Source organism: Nelusetta ayraudi, unplaced genomic scaffold (assembly GCF_046127955.1).
Source record: "Nelusetta ayraudi isolate G7.1 ecotype Tasmania unplaced genomic scaffold, CSIRO-AGI_Nayr_v1 ptg000011l, whole genome shotgun sequence".
Taxonomy (NCBI): Eukaryota; Metazoa; Chordata; class Actinopteri; order Tetraodontiformes; family Monacanthidae; genus Nelusetta; species Nelusetta ayraudi.
Window position 1 is genome coordinate 18,382,242 of NW_027466061.1, and position 18,531 is coordinate 18,400,772.

General features: G+C 42.3%; 1 protein-coding gene across 1 annotated transcript in view; it reads right to left on the minus strand.

The window, feature by feature from the left end:
* pth1r (parathyroid hormone 1 receptor) overlaps positions 1-18,240 on the minus strand; it is a 53,568-nt gene extending 35,328 nt beyond the window's left edge. Inside the window, exon 1 of the mRNA XM_076021633.1 lies at positions 17,508-18,240. Within this exon, the coding sequence (XP_075877748.1) occupies positions 17,508-17,576 (69 nt within the window). The 5' untranslated portion in view covers positions 17,577-18,240. The remainder of the gene's footprint in view (positions 1-17,507) is intronic.
* Positions 18,241-18,531: the final 291 nt, after the last annotated feature.

An 18,531-nucleotide genomic window follows, 5' to 3' on the forward strand; every position in this document is an offset into this window, starting at 1 on the left:
CACTGTGTAAATATATGTGTTTCTATCACTGGCTGCCAGAATACAAACTCCAATTGAATAAACCCTGATTTTTTGTATTTGTCTTTGCGAACTGCGGCAGGATGACTAAAAACTGCAGCTCTCCTCCAGGGTGTAAGACCAATATTGAGAGAACTGTATTTAGACTTGTGTCAAAACAGCATTCAACCACCATGAGTTACTGACACTACGTAGTGTCGGAGTTTACTGTTTAGTTTTCCAATCCCACCAATCAGTAAATAAGTCATTTTGGATCTTTTTGTCTATATTTAGTGATTAAGGTTTTGGACTGTCTGGGACACCAATAAATACATTTTTACATTTTTTTTTTCTTATTCCCTTGAGACAAATGGACAGACTCCTCGCATACATCAAGCAGAGACTTTGGCTTTCTGCTACATTACCTCCAGTCTCGATTGTGCATGGCCTTGTGCTCTTTTTCCTTTTTCCTTTTTTTAGAGGAGGGGGGGGGAAAGTTGTGGTTGACCAAAGTAATTTCCTGAAAACCCTACCGTGAAGTTAAGAGTTTAAAGCTGGAGCTGGAGGGGCTGATTCGTTTGTTGGAGAGTAAAAAAAAAAAGAAAAAAGATAAACAAAAAAATGTTTCCAAAAAGTTGCTGACAGATTTAAATGAACCACAAAAACACCACAGACTTCAATGAGCTTAATTAAGTGTGGGAAGTCAACGGTGCGAGCCACAGTAAAGCAACAGCGATCCTATCAGCATGAGCACAGACCATGAAAAACAGTCACAACAAGCCAAAGACAGAAACTTTAGAACATCAGACTGCATAAAAATACAACTTGTAACTATACAGAATTGTTCAAGCCAACAGGAGGATCCAACATCTGGATACAAAAGCATCCTCACACAATTGGACAGAAACAACAAGTCCAGCATTTCTCACAAAAGAATATGGAGAGCAACTTCTGTTAAAGATCTATTTTCCTGGACTGCCCATCCTGCTCTTAGGGTTGGATATAGCTGTAATGAAAGTTAATTTTCAAAGGGGATGCTTCACGAAATGCTGGACTGAGCTCATTCAGACGCTGGCTTAGAGCCAAAGGAACAGTTGGGATTCAGACAGACTCCCATTATCATGTGTCCAAAATAAACATAATGCACACATACAAATGCCTACATAAACCAAAGTCTGAAAACATGAGAGGCAAAACTCCTTCAAGTTAGAAAGAAAGGAAAAGCTCTATGTGTTTCCATAAAGTAAGTAGTAGTAGTGTAAGATTGAGTATCACAGTGCCATGGAAGGCATATCAGAGAGCTGTGCATATCAATCTCGGTTTTCTGGCATCCCACTTGATCTTTCTTCAGCTGATTAGATCTTCAAATGTGACAAGTTGGCTTTTAATGTTCGTTAGTGGAGGGAAAAATCTCCATCAACAAATTCATATGTACGGTTCTGAATAAAATAAAAAAATTGTCTTTGAGTCCTACTTCTTAAGTCCCGTTGCATTTGGGCCGTACCGTTTGAATGAAAATGAAGCTTGGTTTGAAATGGAAGCCAGTTTTTTCCACAGAAGTGAGAATCGGCACTGAACATGACCAGATGTGACTGAGCTGCGTTCAATCAGGAGCTCAATAGTCATACAATTTCTAAATTGTTTTTTTAGACTAAGCCAGCTTTCTCTTTCACACACAGAGACACACGCACACACACTTGCACGCAGACACACATTGATTGTCTCCATCGCCTCAGTTTTCCATTGAAGCCTCTCTGTGTTGGCTGACTCGCAGGAGGATGACATTATCAGGCTAAATGCTTGTACAAAGTGAGGTTTTCCTCTCCCCATCACGCTTCATCGCACGGATGATAAATAATATATAGATAATATTTACTCTGGTCCCCGTAAAGCGCCTGTATTATAGGAATACAGTAAAATGTTTGTTTTATGTACTTGTTTTGGTCATTTGCCATTCTTTACACCATAGGCTAACATTCACTTCCTTGTTGTTGGCATCCGCTCAAAAGTTGATCCCCAGGGTTTTCAGACATTCCTGTATGTTTTTTTTATTTTTTTATTTTTTATTCAACTGCACCAAATAGGGGGTTCTAGAAAATTATAACTCTGCTGAATCTTGTTTTTAATGGCTTGTCCAACTATCTGGAAAAAAACACGTTACTTTTGACATATTGCACCGCATGAATGTTTTAGCGGATGAGGTTCCTGGATATTATAAACTCTGTGAGTCAGTGCCACTCCTCTTCAACTGTGCTATTTGCATTTGATGACAAAAACCACAAGCCACAAGACTGGCTGTCCTTCTGAAATGCTTGCAGACCACATTCTGACTTAAAGCAGCATTTAGTTCCTAATTATACCCCGCTCTGGTCATAAGCTCTGAAGAACAGCACTTTGTCCTTGATGGAAACATTGTGTGCACCCTGTGAGGCTGAACGTGTCCCATGAACTGGATGGCAGTGATTGTTTTGTTCTCTCAAATAAAAATAAAATAAAAAAAGACAAGCACTCTAAGCTTACATAAGTGATTTAATACACATAATTCCTCCAATAAAGCAATGCAAATGCTGCAATTTAATTTTCATCAAAAGCTTAAAAACTACTGATGCTTACGCAACAGGCAAATGCACCAGACATTGAACAATATCTGCATGCACGTCAAAAAAAACAACAACAAAAAAACATAGAAAGTGTCATTTATAATATTTGGCGCAGGCTGCAATCAGGACAATGCATTGGTGTAGATGTAAAAATAGTCATACTGCATGCGCAGATTAAGGCGACTATATTTAAAATATAGATTTAAAAGGGAAGGTATAATCCCTTTAATGTGGAGCACTCCAGCTGTAAGAGATCGTGCGGTTCCACTTCCACACTGTGGCATTAATGGCATATGATACCTCACAGTCGCAGGACGACAACATCCGCAGTAATCCTCTAGGCCAGAACAGTTGAGGATTAAACACGAAAAATAATGACAGCCTTCATATTAGCATGCAAAGAGGCCCAGACAAAGTTTAAGGGCCAGAGAAAGATTGATAAATGAACTCCAACGGTTCAAGTCGCTCATATCAATTTTCTATCTAATGAAATTTTGACGGTGTGGGTTTGCGTTTCTGCAAGCTGCCGCAACGTCAGGTAATTGTAAAAAAAAAAAACAGATAAGGAAACAAAAAGTAGGTCACTACAATATTTATCAGGATTAGCAGTAAATGGACTCATCCATTTTTTATCGGGGGGCCGTCACCAAAATAAACGCTGCCACATAAGAAAACACGTCTGAAAGCTTTCTGACGGTAATTCTCCTTTACCAAGAGGGTTTATAAATGAATGATGACGGGGAATCGACTCTCAGGTTTGCGGGAGCTGAGTCACAGATGCAGGTAAGGCGAGGTGCCACAGACGTCTCTGTCCTTTCACTGGCTTCTCTCATTGTTACTGCCCCTCCAATCAGCAGCGCAGCCACTTAATTCACACAACCTTGAACCAGTCAGCGGTCAACATCATAATTAGTTTGCTGCAAGGCGAGGGGGCCTTTTCAGTTTAAATGCTCTCTGTGCGTCGAACATCCTATAGCCTTAATGTTAGACTCCACAGTAGTTTCTAAGTAAGTAAATGAAAGTCAAACACAGAAACCCACCCTGATCAGCCATGCAGACATACTTACTCTCCTACTGGTTTCAGCAACAAAATGGACTCTTATTGTCAGAGATGATGATGGGATGGAGTAAGGACATGTGGCCAAACCACAAAAACCAACCACACAACCAAAGTTATATATTCCCGTACCAGTCCAGCAAAGTGCCAATGGCAGGGTTGCCGTTCTCTCTCTTAAAAGTCAGTGTTTTGTAAAGATGATCTTGAAACTCTCATTTCAAAGTAGAATATCAACAGAGTGCTACTTTTTTTTCTTTTTTTTTTACATTTCCTCGAAAGGAGGGGTGGAAATCGAACAAGCCAATGTCCCTGACTGCTTTTTCTCTTTTTGGTGTTTTAATAGCATAATTAAAGATACTGGTTTTGCACTGAAAATCACATTGAGAGTTCGGGCAATTCCAGGGAAAACAATGGGCATCCTTGAAAATTTGCATTGCAAATGATTTTCTTTTTAAAATCAGAGAAATCTTGCATAAAGTTAACTCCAGCCTATTGTGGCGTCCACTTCAGTAGGGTGATATTTTTTTTTTTTAACTTATTTTCCTTCTAAGCCTGAACTGAAAGCTGAACCAAACCATTCAAAGAGTGTGAAATCTTGCAAAAGCATCTTGAAAAGCACCAACATAGTGTTTGGAGCCAATCTTAATTTGTGAAAAAAGCAAAAAAGCAGCAACTGATGGCTCCCCATTATAACAAAGGTGCACCAAGAAAAAGAGGTGAATGTAGAGTCTGAATAATGGGAGCTACCAAAGAAATCAGCTGTTGCAACAGCTGATTTGCCAGAAGTGGACGGCTGTTTTTTTAAAAACTACAGGCTGTTTTTTTTTACCCTATGAAAAGTACAAATCTGATTCCGTAATGCCATAACATTCAGCGCCATCAATGGGTTTCAGTGCAACAACTCTGGATTGAAAGCAGTATCTTTATTTAACATTATGTATAGCGGCAGCAAGCAAATAGGCAAATTGAAGCAAGTTTGGCATCAGGCTCTGTCTCTATTCATTCATTCCTGAAAATGATCTGCTTGGTATACATTACAAGGATGAATAGCAGACCCCTACAGGGGTTCAACAGAGCGCACTGGTTGCTGGGGAGGTGGTGGGATGGCAAAACTTATGGGCAGCAAGCAGCATAGTAGTAGTGTAGTGTGTCTCGGCATGCAGAGGAGCAGGAGGGATGGCAGCAATGTGAAGTGGCAGAGCAGTGCAGCAGCAGTGTGGTTTAAATGGCCCGCCCTATCAGGAGAGCATGTGACCAATCAGCTGATCAATCAAAGCACAGCAGGGTATCACACACACACACACACACACACACACACACACACACACACGTATGTATGTATGCATGCATGTATGTATGCATGTATGCACATACATACGTGTGTGTGTGTGTGTGTTTTTGTGTGTGTGTGTGTGTGAGTGTGTGTAAATAAATGAAGACACAATTGTGAATGCACTCAGTTAAGATGAGCACGTTATCTAGCTAAGTGAAGGAGGGTTTCTATGGTGCGGTCCAGGTGAGTGGGTGAGTGTCCTGCAACCAGCCTGTCAGCATGAGCTTTCCACTTTCCACTTACTACTAGGTCACTGGAGCCGAGGTCCTTGAACCGTGTTTTCATTTCACTGGAAATGGCTTGAACTCAAGGCTAAAAGGCAAAGTCTGTAGCTACAGGCAAACAGTGCACAGGTCGATATCATATGGACATTCATCTCACCATGTAAAAACAGCAACGGAGCTCATGCCAAGCGATTTCTGTTTGCATTTTTGTCCAGCAAGTCAAGAACTGAGGAGTTAAGTGTTTTCTGTTGTTAAAACTAACTCATTGCAACTAACTCTCTCTTACATGCAGTTGTCATGCTTTTAAAATATTCACAGTTAATTTCATAATTCATTAATTTCACAACAAAAGCACTGCTGCACAAGACTACTACTACTACTACATTACCAGCACATGAAATTGTTATCGCATAGTCTTCCCTTCAAACAAAGGTTCTAATCAGTGCACATTTAAAACACAAACAGCAAGCACAGACAAGGCGAGTTGGGAAAGCAATTCATCAAGTAGCAATGTACTACTGTATTACCTTAGTTCTATTTCATTACTTACTTAAAGCTGAAAATGTTATAGAAAATTACTGTGAGACAACACTATACTGCAAGTTACAATACCCACTTCACAAAATAAAAATATCAATTAATTTTTTATTGACTGAATATAAATGCACCATCACCTCTTTTCCTCTGGCCTTAAGAACTCTGACTCTCAGGCATCAAGATGGGAAATTGTCACTTAGCTTATTTAAATGCATTTGGTCCAGTGTAAAAACTAACCAACATGTTTTGTTGTTGTTGTTTTTTTTTTCTTTTCTTTTTTTGTCAAACTCAAAAAATCAGATTCGACTCCAGGAATCCAACTCATTCAAGGAGTTTAGTTAAATGTATTAAATGAAATGTTATTCAATCAGCTTAACTTTTATTCCAGTTATATTCACACAGTTGTCCTTCAGTCACAGTGGGGTTTTTTTCATAATCATGAAGTGTAAGGCAACAGCAGAAGTTCTTCAAGACGCATACACTGCAGCGTCCTCTGGCTGATCAGCATTATCCACTGGTACTAAAAGAAATGACACCACATTGAATTATCAATCAATCCGCCATTCAGCTGTCAGTGGCAAACACAGATTGTAGTGCTCTCAGTTAAGTGAGGGAATGAACTTTTCTTCTGCACTCATCTCTGACACTCACTTTGCCCCACGTGCTAAAAGCCGGAGACCTTGCTCTGGAAAGTCCGGCAAAACTATGCAATGTTGTCTGAATTCAAATGAGGTTTTTTTTTTTTTTTTTTTTTTTTTTTTTTTAACTTTCCTGCCCTGCATGCGGAAGATTTCTTACTTGCTGTTGGAAAATCCAAAGTTGTGAACTGCATACTCACCAACCCAGAAGCCCTAGAGTTTTGCAATGAAACTAATAAAGGTCCTTTTAAGAAATCTGGCCTCCTCTCAGTCATAAGTAATGTGCCAGCGGACCATTCCCACCCCAGATTGGGCTGCTCCCAAATCGCGTAAAGACCTGAAATTACACATGTGAAATACGGCTTTTCAGCCCCTGATAACTCGGGGAGTTGACTGAGGACTGCCGGCAAGCTGATTTCTCGCTGCACGGAACGAGTCACAGGGTTCCATAGTGCGCTTGAAACTAAATCCCGACAGCAGGGGCAAAGCTGTGCAGAACTGCTGGTTTATGTTCAAGGTATCTCCCCAGTTGAGGATTTTCACATGTCAGCTCCACTGAGGTGTTTTGGAATTCCAGGCATATTGGCCGCGAGGAAGCCTGCACCACAATATTGATTCAGGGGAACCGATGAAAAAGGAGCCCAAACACAGCACGGCGCAGGCCATCGATCAAAGTGTCTCAAACTTTAGAGTTGCATCACGCCGCTGTGCTTGAGTGACGACCGTGTTTACACTGGACATTCTCAGCAATAAATGAGCAGCAGATAAAAAAAAAATAAATCAGCCAGACCTCCTCGGACTTTCTTATCAACGACTGGCAGGAAGAAATTGTGGCTTATCTATCTGAAATAGCAGAAAAGAAACTTGACAAGACCCGATGGTCCTAATTGCCCAAAGATAGCATCGGCACATGCGTTGTGACTAGGGCACCCAGCGGGCAGGGAGAATAGTGCGACATCTCTGTCGTTATCTCTTTGACAAATTGAAGCCAAAAGGGAACCGAGGCGTGTGAGAGGTAAGCTGTCAAATTTGACACGGCAAACAATGTGTCTGAGCTCTAGCAAGACATGGCAGATTTGCCCGAGGATTCGATCATGAGAACACTTTGAGTTCGACCCTCTTCCAAACATGTGAAAGGTTCAATGAAGCCGAGCTAAAAATGAGCAAGACGGGGATGCTAAAAAAAAAAGTCAGGAAAAGAAGATAAGGCTGTTGCCAAAAGCCATATCTCTAATGTATCTGGCAGAGGTGTAACTTTTTCAGCAAGGTGTAAAAAGTGGAATTGGGTTACACATACTCTGGCATTCTTCAAGTGGAAAAGTTAAGCCAGGAAGGAAAAAAAAAAAAGCCAGAGGTCACGGCGAGTCAAGAAAACAAGCCCTTTCCTGAGTCAAACACAGACATGGTATAACCTTACCATGCTGGTGAAACTGAAGCCTTGCCTCTTGAACACACACGCTTGGAGTCTGACTGAGAGGCCCTCGGAAAACCAAACGTGTCAGTCACTTCAACAAAAAAAGACAGTTACTTCAAAAAACAACAACAGAAAGACAGCTGTGGCCTGAGATATCTCTGGTTGGAGTAAGTGGATTATTCTTCTGCTATCTCAGGATTCCCCCAGCTACTGTACAGCTCTGCAGGGCAGTACAGGGCACAACGATCTGCGTGTGAAGGAGGAGAAGAAGGAGGGTTTTTTTTCTTCCCCCCACTACAAGTTGCCTCTGTGAGCTGAATCCCAGACTGATCCCAGGAAAACTCGGGCAAACATGTTAACTGACCAGTGACGACAGCGACTCGCTCACCATCCGCTGCAGCCAAGCGATGTACAACAGCCGCAAACACAAGGTTTACACCTTCGTGCTGATTAAATCCAGAGTCAAACACGGCAGCGACACAGGACGTCCTAAAACGAGCCATTTCTGAAACAGGGAGTCACATTTTTTGCCAAGGCTGGAATAAATACCATCTGTACGCCCTAAAACGTGCTGTTGGATCCCTCCACTTTATATAGTGCGGCTAATTTCCATTTCCCTGCAGTTCACTGCACGCAATTGCATAGGCGAGAGTGTGAACATGTTATTTTGTTGCATTGCCGGGTCTCAAAGACGTGACACCCCCCTCAGAAGGTGCACACTGTGAATGTGAACGATGTCCGGTCAATAACGGAACGTCGAGGCTGTGTTCTGTGCCTCTCGCCTTCAAATTCCACATGCATATTAATACATAAATTGGCAGGTATCTCAGTATACGCTTGCTATTTTTTTTTCTTTGACAACAATTAGCAGAGAAAAAGGCCAAAAGGTGATCGATGCCTCAGCTGAAATTGACCCAAGAATCAAACTACTTCCACAACGACTGAAGGCCTTTGCAGAATTCAAACTCCCTTGGTTTCTCTGCACTGGCTGACTTTCCCATGAACAGATAATATTATCCATAAAAAAACAATGCGTCATCCATAAAATCAGAATGAGCCAAGTCGCAAAATGAAAGATAAATATCTACTATACTTTCACTTTATACAATATCAACCAAAAATGATTTGCTCTCTTATAGATAAATAAATAAATACATAAATAAATAAAGTGTAATAAGACTATACAGATTATGGAGGTGCAACCTAAGGCACAAATCAAAATCATTCTAATTCTGTATTTTCTCGCAGAATTACTCAAATAATCTTTAGCATAATACCTAAAAAAAATTACTAATTTAAAACATTTAAAACAGTAAAAGAAAAAAAAGCCTTCATGCTTCATTTGAGTAATCAGAAGCTAAAGCATTAAAAACTCAAAAGCTAACACAGAAGCAGGTCAAACAATTTTTTTAATGGCATACAGCTGACACACACAGTCACAGACGCACACACCGCAGTTGCCTACACACCTCGGTTATCTGGTTTCACAATCGTGGGAAGACACAAAAACAAGATATTGTGTTCATTTGCTATTTGCTGGATTTATCAGATCATTAGTGTTGATGTGCACGGCACAATCCTCTAGTCGTTATCTAAACAAGGCCGAGGTATTGAACAAAAGAAATCCATTCCAAGCACTCGATCTTTGCTCAATAGGTTGTGTATTTACTGAATCACAACGACTTTCACTCATTGATGCTGAATCTATTTGTGACTGAGTGACCGGCAGAAAAATCCTGATAAGTTAAAGACCCAGTGATTGTCACATCCCGATGGTTTGCAAAATGTGTCCTTCGCGTTTAACCCATCATCCCCTTAGGGAGCGGTGGGCAGTGCCGCGCCCGGGAATCATTGGGTGATCTAACCCCCCACTTCCAACCCCGAATACTGAGTGCCAAGCAGGGAGGCAATGGGTACCATTTTTTATAGTCATTGGTATGACCCGGCCGGGGATTGAATCCACAACCTGCCAGTTTCAGTACAGACACTTTGGCACTAGACTACTGAGCTGGTCAGTAAATAAATAAATAAATGTTGTTGTTCATAACAATTATGAGTGCTGCAGTGAAGCAGCATTCACTTTCTGGGGTGAGTAAATAAAGGCTGTAAACTTGTTACATCTAACAAAATGCCAACAAGGAATTTCCACGTCCTTGGAGAGAAATGTGACAGTATGGCATTACTGAGGAGACGCATTTGTGTCAATACTGGAGTTATTATATTTTTCATCCTCTTCTTCTTTGCTCTTTGGAATCTCTCATTCTATTTATGGGCTGGAACTCGAGTTGACTTTATTTTATTACTAGGCTTCACCTCCAATGCAAATGTTCTCTTAAACGAGAGATTCTATGTACCGTCAGTGGGAAAGTAATCAACATCAACAATATACTACACTTGAAACTTTCCTCACAGCAGCGGTGTTATTTCCATTCAGGCACATTATGAAGGAAATGAATTGCTTCTCTGCCACCCAAAATAATTGATTCATTATTTATTATTTTGCTGTATTCTGGTTCACAGTTCACACAGTGAACAGTACAAAAACTCCCAAAAGATTGTGGAAGCACATCTTGCGTTTCATCGTCTCGGAATGGCACGCACCCCACCCACCACCACCATTTGACCACCAGGTCACGGCTTCTTACTGACAATGAATGTAAACACTCTGTGGCTGTGTCAATCATCCACGATCATCAGCCGCTGGAACAGAAATGGTAATGGCTGGTAACATCCGGGTCCCGCAGTGTGCAAACAACAAGGGAGATACAAATTCAGATGAAAACCATGAATAAATATAGAGTTGAAGGAAAAGTGTTGCACCCTGCCTTATCGGTGCCATGCTAGCATAAATTACATAACACCCGCACATTGCTCTGCCTCAGGTGAAAAGTTGGATGCTGGAAAATCGAAGCCCATCTGCCTCCTGTCTGGCTTCCATACTGAACAAAAAAAACAAAGGAAATTCAAATTGGTTTAGAAGTCAAAACAGAGCCGCAAACCATTTATTTAGTTTAGTTTTTTTTTGTTTTTTTTTATCTTGGCCCGTTTTCTTGCATGAAATATGTTGCACTCCTTAGCCTAACAACATCTGAATCTGAACATCGTGTTAAAATGGAACAAAGTGGATGATGCACTATCAGCTTCCTGGGAGACTCCTGGTAGCCTCCTGACAAATGTTGCCTTTAAGGACAATCAACTGACAACATATTGACTGGAACCAATTTCAGTATTGTGGCAGACTTGAAGGTGACGCTCACACGCAGCAGGGGTTGTTGGACCAAGACAACAAACAGCGTCCTCTTACTGGTTAAAACTGGTTGGACGAGGCTGTTTTCAATGAAAGCTGTCAACACCAAAATCCCCGATGGCAAAAAATTGTATCATACATTTCTGAAGTCAAAGGGCAAATTATCCTAAATTATCCTGAAGAAACCTGCACTTTTCTATTTAATCAATGATGACGCACCTCCCCAGGCTTTTCCTCTCTCTCTTGGGAGCAGAGAAGGTCACAATGCGCACACACGCACACGCATAATTTAGAGCCAAAGCTAAAGCATTTGTCATAGAAGGGACAATGCAACGCCTGTTTCATTACCATGCTGAAAAATCATGTAAATTGATTTTTTTATTTTATTTCATAGCATCACATTTAGAACTCTGCTGTGCGGTTAGGAGCGCACTACATGTGACTGAACAGACCACAGTCCTGGAAGATGGATGAGTAATGTCCAGGGCGTCACTGAGGGGTCAGCCCTGTTGAAGTTCTCCCTCAGCAAATTGGGTCAATTGTGCCCGAGCTAGAGCATCGGTGCAGAGTAAGATGGATGCACTCTGTCATTTCAAATCAATGTATGCATACATTACATCCATACATACACTCTTTTTTTGGCGAGTTTCTTCATTGTAAATTGGTCATTTTGTCACAATTTTCAATCTATGAATATTGAAATGTGCAGCGGGAAAGTTCAGGGTGATGGTCGTAAACAATACAGAAATTTAAGGGATGAAATGACATTGATTTTTGAAAGGGCTGCGCTTTGCTGATATTTGAAAACACAAATATCATTAAAATATATAAAATAACTACAAATATAATAATGTGTTAAGCATATTTTAATTTACCAAAACATATGATTTAATTACTTTATTGGTGTCCAAAGATTTGAAATGAACATGACTAAAACAATAGTTCACAGATACTGCTGGAGACAACTGCGTGTCTAGTTAGCAGGATTCAGATTCTCTTAGCGCTGACGTGTGCTGACCCACTGCTGTGCGGTGAGTCATTGCAGCAGAGACGAGAAGTGTTTACACGTAACTGCTGAACTCTCCGAGTGCTTGTTCTCGGAATGGATGCAGCTGCAATTACATTTTCATTCATTCTCATTGTCTTATTTGCTAATATTGTAGCTGGGGATGATTGAGTCTCCTTCCAGATGATTTATGCGAAATTTAGCTAATAAGACAGCAGGTGAAACAATCTTTGCTGAAAATTCATTATGTGTGAACTGGTTCTCTTGCTCCTTGTTCATCGTTTGGTCAAACATTTATGCATGTGAAATAGCACTTCCTCAATGTGTCTTTAGTTAGTTAAGGATAAATTGCAGTGAACGAATACTGTGCAATATTAATGATAGCATGGTCTTATGTCAGCCTAAACTCTATTTCAGAGGACCATCCTGTTTCTTGCAATAAAGTGAGCTTTACTTTGAAGCGTGACATTACCCACAAAACGGTCACGTTCCATCCATCCCACTGTTTTCAGTGGATGTTCAGTTCTTAAGGCGCCTGAAGTTAGCAGTGAAGTAATATTGCATATGGCCCCTTTAACACATCCTACTTAGGGGCAATGTTGCTGGACTCACTGCTCAGCTGTCACTTGGTTGTGTTTTAAAAAAGTAAATAAATATGAGATAAATGCTTTATTTTAATGAAGAGCATTAAGATTACATTGCACAAGAGTACACAAATTCATTTATAATGCACTACTGTGCAGTTTTTAATGAATTCTTCAAAGTGCCGCTGCACAATTTTTAACGCACTGCTTAGCATTAAAAATATGCAAAGTTGTGCAAAATGTGGACTTTGTTGCTGCGATCAGTAATATCAAACAGTTGTCCCAAGGAAAGCCGTTTCCTTATAGGAGGAGGAAAAGAGAGGAGAAAATAAAGGAACCAAATAATAACTCTACAGGTAATGGGATGGGAAAAAAAGAGGAAGGCAAAAAGAAAAGCCATGTAATTGGCAGACAAGGTGATCCAAATGAGACCTGCACAGAGATAACCGGATAGAGGTTATCTAGATCAAGGCTCTGTCAAAGCCTTTTGAACTGGCAGAGCGGATATAGCATGGAACACTGCTCACTGCCTGCCAAGACTCTATCTGACAGCATTAGGACAATTGTGCCACTCAGGTGCTGCTCAGACACAATGATGAGAGACACACTGAGTTTCATCTAACAGGCTGGGGGGTGGGGGAAATCGACCCATTTCAATTTCATGTCAGCTCTAATGCCCATTGAGTGGTAAGATTTGTTTTTGAAAGGCAAATGAATCGTGGTGCAGAATAAACTTGAAAAACAAATGAAGATAATGGGAACCCACCACGGGCATAGGGCAATCAGCAATAATGAAAACTCTCTTAAATGTTTTTTTTTTTTTTCAATGTTTATAGGAAAAGAGACAGACAAGAAAGTACAGGGCAAAAAGAAAAAAAAATCAAACAATAAGTCAGTCTTTTTGTGGAGAAATAAATAATTTAATACTGCATACATTAAAGAGCAGGGCTTGCTTCATCGCTGATTATGCAAATAATCACAGCCCAAAGCAGGAGATGATTATCAGAGGAGGGCAGGCAAACAGAGTAGAGGAAGTAAAAAATAGAACTTAGTTTCATTAATGTGTCACGCACCTACAAACTTAAAAAATATCACGTTCCATCCAGACGGTAGGGACAAAAAAAATGAATTTCAACACCAGGGCGTATATCATAAATGCCTGTGCAGCTTGGATGAATTAGTGCAAAAACAATCTGCTGCCCTCAATTGCCAGAGACAGACTGGGGTGAGATTATCCTCTGACCTAATCTGTGCTATGAATTCCCATTGTGGTTAATTTGCCAGAGAGAGATACAGCCACTTGGAAGGAGAGAGCATTCCGAGGGTGACACTTCCCTTTTGCACCACCCAACCCTCTTCCACCCTCTTCCACCCTCACCATGAAGGATGCACAAGCAGTTATTTATTATTCATAAGAAAAGTTTTCAGCCCAACATAAATTCAATGCAAACGAGTCCAATCGACTACTGCCAAATGCAACGCTCATTTACATTATTCTTTTGAATGCAGTGCTGAGTCCAGAGTGAACCGGTTGTGGTCCTGCCCTGTCCTGAATTTGCAAACTACAAACTATGCTAGACTATCAATTATGAGATTATAATCTTTTTTTTAAGAGTGACTGACCAGAAAGACAGAATGATATTGATAGCTGCCATACCACAGAACTGGGTATTCTCTGTGTTTTAAATCTTGAATTCTCCCAAGAGTTGCAAGGTCAGACAGCAGCAGGACCTTCTGTACATTGTTCTAGTGTGAGCCAGCAGCGCAGATACAAGGCCACAAGAGCAGGGCTACAGAAGCAGAAACAACCAAGTCGCCTGTAAACATCACAAATGTCACGGTTCAAAAGAAATGTTTGATTTTACTTTCAGTCTTGTTGTTTAACTGGCAGCGGCATTGATGGGGTTGTCGTAACCGTCCCACCATAAGCCTCACACTAACAGAGGGAATGCTGCATGTCCGAATGCCACAACCATGAGGCCAAAATGTGAGTTGAAACAGACTGGTTTTCATGTGACATGGGTTGTTTACACTCCTCAAAATGAAGAGAAAAGAAAAGCAAATGGTCCAAGACTCAAATGAGCAAAAAATTCAGATTCGGACGGGCGCTCCCTCCCCAGCGCGCAACAAGGCACATGCAACTCATCGCGGAGAAAATGCGGTCATGAGTTAGAAATTAAATGCTCACTTAGGTTCCCGGATTCACTGCTTCCGCTCAGTGAATGCAACGCGCGAGTCAGTGCGGCAGCAGTCGCAGCGAACAAAGGCTCAGTGAAGCGGCTCTTTGTCAGCGAGCTGTTTCTGCAGCGCGCCTGTCTAGGTGCAGAGCACAGAAAAGCAGAGATCCCTCGTCGGTTGCCGGATCCACCAATTAAGTTCACAGGAAAAAAAAGCTCTGTGCAGAGGGCCTGGCAGTCGCAGCACTGGGAGCACTGGGAGCACTGGGAAAACATGTAGAACGCAAAGTTTGACAACTTTCGCTCTCATTTTCTAAAACTTTTGCGAGTTCATCCTTTCTTCCTTTTTTCAGAGCTGACGCGCAGACTTTTCCACCCCGCCGCCCGGCTCCCGGTGAAATCCGCGCGCTGCTCGGTCACAGTTTGGAAACAAATTAGCTCTTTGTGGGTAGGACGACTGAGCAAACAGCGAAGTTTAAAACGGGTAAACAGCGTCCACAGACGCTGCCTTTGAAGGCATGAATGTTGAATCAGCTATAAATACGCGCCATGTTATAATTGTTTTCCTCTGCCATCTAAACCAATGAGCCTGGAGGGCCACTGCGGTGCAGTGATGGACCACATCACTGAGGGACGGCACCGTACCTCAGGCTCTGGGCGAGCTGCCTGTTGAATGTGCGACAAACTCAGCCAAAACACACACGACCAGCTTGGTACGCTGCTCTGCCTGCACACACAGTGTGTGTGTGTGTTGTGTGTGTGTCTGAGTGCGTGAGTGCGTGAGTGCGTGAGTGCGTTCGCAGACCTTCTGGTTGCTGCCACAAACACATGAAAAGCGCAGTCACAAATCTCATTCTCAGTGTTCAATATGAAAATCTTTGAAGAGACTTTTTTTTTTTTTATCCCTCAGACGCCCCATTGGTGCGTTTCCATAAAACATCAAGAGTATTTCGAGTAAAATTTTCAAGATTCACTTTAAAAATAAAAGAAATTTCAACAGAAAAAAAACAGTGCCATTAAGCAATGTGAATTAATGAGGTGGTGAAAAACATAGGCCAAAGGGCTGCGCTTTGGTGACTGGAGGAGAACTAAACCAAAGTTACAAGAATTGTTGCGGAGAACTGAGGAAGTTGTCATTTATCCTGCAGTTCAGCACCGACCATGATGATTATTTCTCTCAGACCAAGGTTGGAAAATGAAAATATAAAGAAATTGTGCAGCTACAGCATTACAAATAGGACGACGTGTGCCGAAAACACAAGGAAGAGCGCACACGAGTCACATGACATGTTTTTTCTGCAAAACATTTTCCACATTTTCGCTGATTTGAAAATGACAAAAAAAACAAGTCGTTTTAAATTATGCCGTTTTCATAAAGTTTTAACACAGATTAAAAATGCTTTATGTACACAGAATTTATGATGTGACAGTCAAATACACGTCACGGTATAAAAACTCAAGATGTGTATTCTAAGAAGTAACTCTCTCTCCCTCTTAACTCTCACCGGATCAGGATTCATGACAATGGTCACCTTACGTGTTTTAGAACAGTGGCCATTCCAGCCCGGGAGCGAGCGCTCAGGAAACGCTGCATTTTAAGAATGCAGAAAATCCTCCAACGGATCCTCGCTCACAAATTAAGGGCGGGAGGTCATCCGGCAGAGCCGGGGAACGCAGGGTGAGAGGCGAGAGCAGAAGAGCGGGAGTAAAGAAGTCTGAAAATAAACAACACAACACAGTGGGGCAGACGGAGTGACTCGAAGGAGTCAGGCAAGTGTTGCCTCTCGCACAATGATGTTTGTACAAAGCAGCACAATGCGCAAAGGAATTCAGTCTGGTGAGATTTGTTTCCCAGCTCACGTTCTTTACGTTACACCCGGTGTTAAGGACGTCAAACGCTCCTCACGTGGAACTCACTGGGACTAATATCAACACCCCACACTGTGCAGAGTGCTACAAGGCAAAGCCCTGCCTGAACATCGCCACTGGAAGACGCCTTTATTTGAAGGAGGGAGTGATCACTACTGACAGCTGAAGGCTTTTTTCTTTTTCTTCTTTTTTTCGAAGGGCTTTTCTAACGCTTTGCTTCCAACTTCAACTGTCACCCTTTGTGACAGACAATAAAGCATATCCGTCCATCCATCTGTTCATCTATCTATCTATACCTATCTATCTACCTACCCATTCATCTATAACTGTCAATACCCGTCAGGGTTGCATCTTAACACAAATTTATCGTCTCACACTCATACTGCACAAATGCTTTGTGCTGTGAGCGTCCCCTCTATGACACACGCGGTGCTGTGGCGGTGGTGCACGTCACAAAGCTTTGGCATTCATCCACCCATTCATCCATTCAACCATCCATCTAACCATCCCCAGCGACATGCAGGCTGGTATTGACCTCCACACTTGTGCTTCATGATAAAGTTTGCAGGAGATGGAACTTCCTGTTTGCACCTTCCGTCAACTCAGGCGGGCTGCTTCCCAGAGGGGTGACTGACGATATGCATGTATGCATATAACAAAATGGACAACACGGAGCAAAGTTGTGCAGATTTTTGGAGCAGGTGGCAAAGGTGGCGCTGCACTTATTTGCAACAATCAGGGGTCAGCAAACAGCACGGCGGTGGCAGCACGGTGGGGGAGGCATCAGTCAGAGGACGGCAGGAGGAAAGATGCAGCGGACTTACCAGACACAGAGAGGCGAGCAGGCAGACGAGGAGAAAGTCCAGGTGGTGGAGCAGCAGAACGGAGGCCATCCCTCCACCTGAGGCAGCTCCGCCTCACAGAGGAGTCCTCGCCGGGCTTGGATGCTGCCTCTGACGACGACGACGATGACGATGATGAAGATGCTTGGATGAAAATGGCTTAAGCTACTTAACTCTCTTCAAAGTGGAGTGAATTGTGTCTTTTCACTCCATCTGGCCTCTCGCTGCTGCTGCTGCTGCTGCTGCCGCTGCTGCTGCCTTCGCCGCTGCTGCTAATGGCGCTCAGTGAAATCATAACTCTGTAATCGCCTCGCTCTTCCCTCTGATTTAATTTCCTATAATCTACTGTACGCTCCGGCTGTGCCCGCTCTCCTTATTTCTCTGCATCGGTCCCTTTTTTTCTTCTCCTCCTCCTCCTCCTCCTCCACCTCTCCTCCCTCCTCCTCCTCCTTCTCTGAAATTACATCCACATGTCAGAACTATTTATGTCGCTCTGGCTGTGCGGTGGGAAGTTCAAATGATTCTTTGTAGGGAAGAAACCAGCGCTGTATTTTTAGGTCTTTTAAATTTCCCCCCTACCAGACTTCGACTTAAACACTTCAGTATGGAGCCGCGCGTCTCCTCTCTTTATTCCCTCTTACAAATGCAGCACCGGTGGTGGACGCCGACGAGCCCGACGTGCATCAGTCCATCACCGGTGTCACCATCCACGCTGCCAGCCGGTGAGGTGAGGGCGGACGTGTCACGCGCGGTTTGTTTTTGTTTTGTTTTGTTTTTTTCCACACGTATAAAACGGGCAGAGGAGTAAATTAAGCGCAGGGAGGAGCACGTGGAGAGAAACTTTCTAACAGATCCGATCAAGTCTCACTATTTTTTTCTTTTTTTTTTTTTTTTCGTTACTAAACACCAAACGGCGACGCGGCGGCTGTCAGTTCCAGAAATGGGCTCCGGCTGCGAGGCGGACGCGATGGCGTGGCAGCAAAGTGAATGTATGAAAATCGCGACC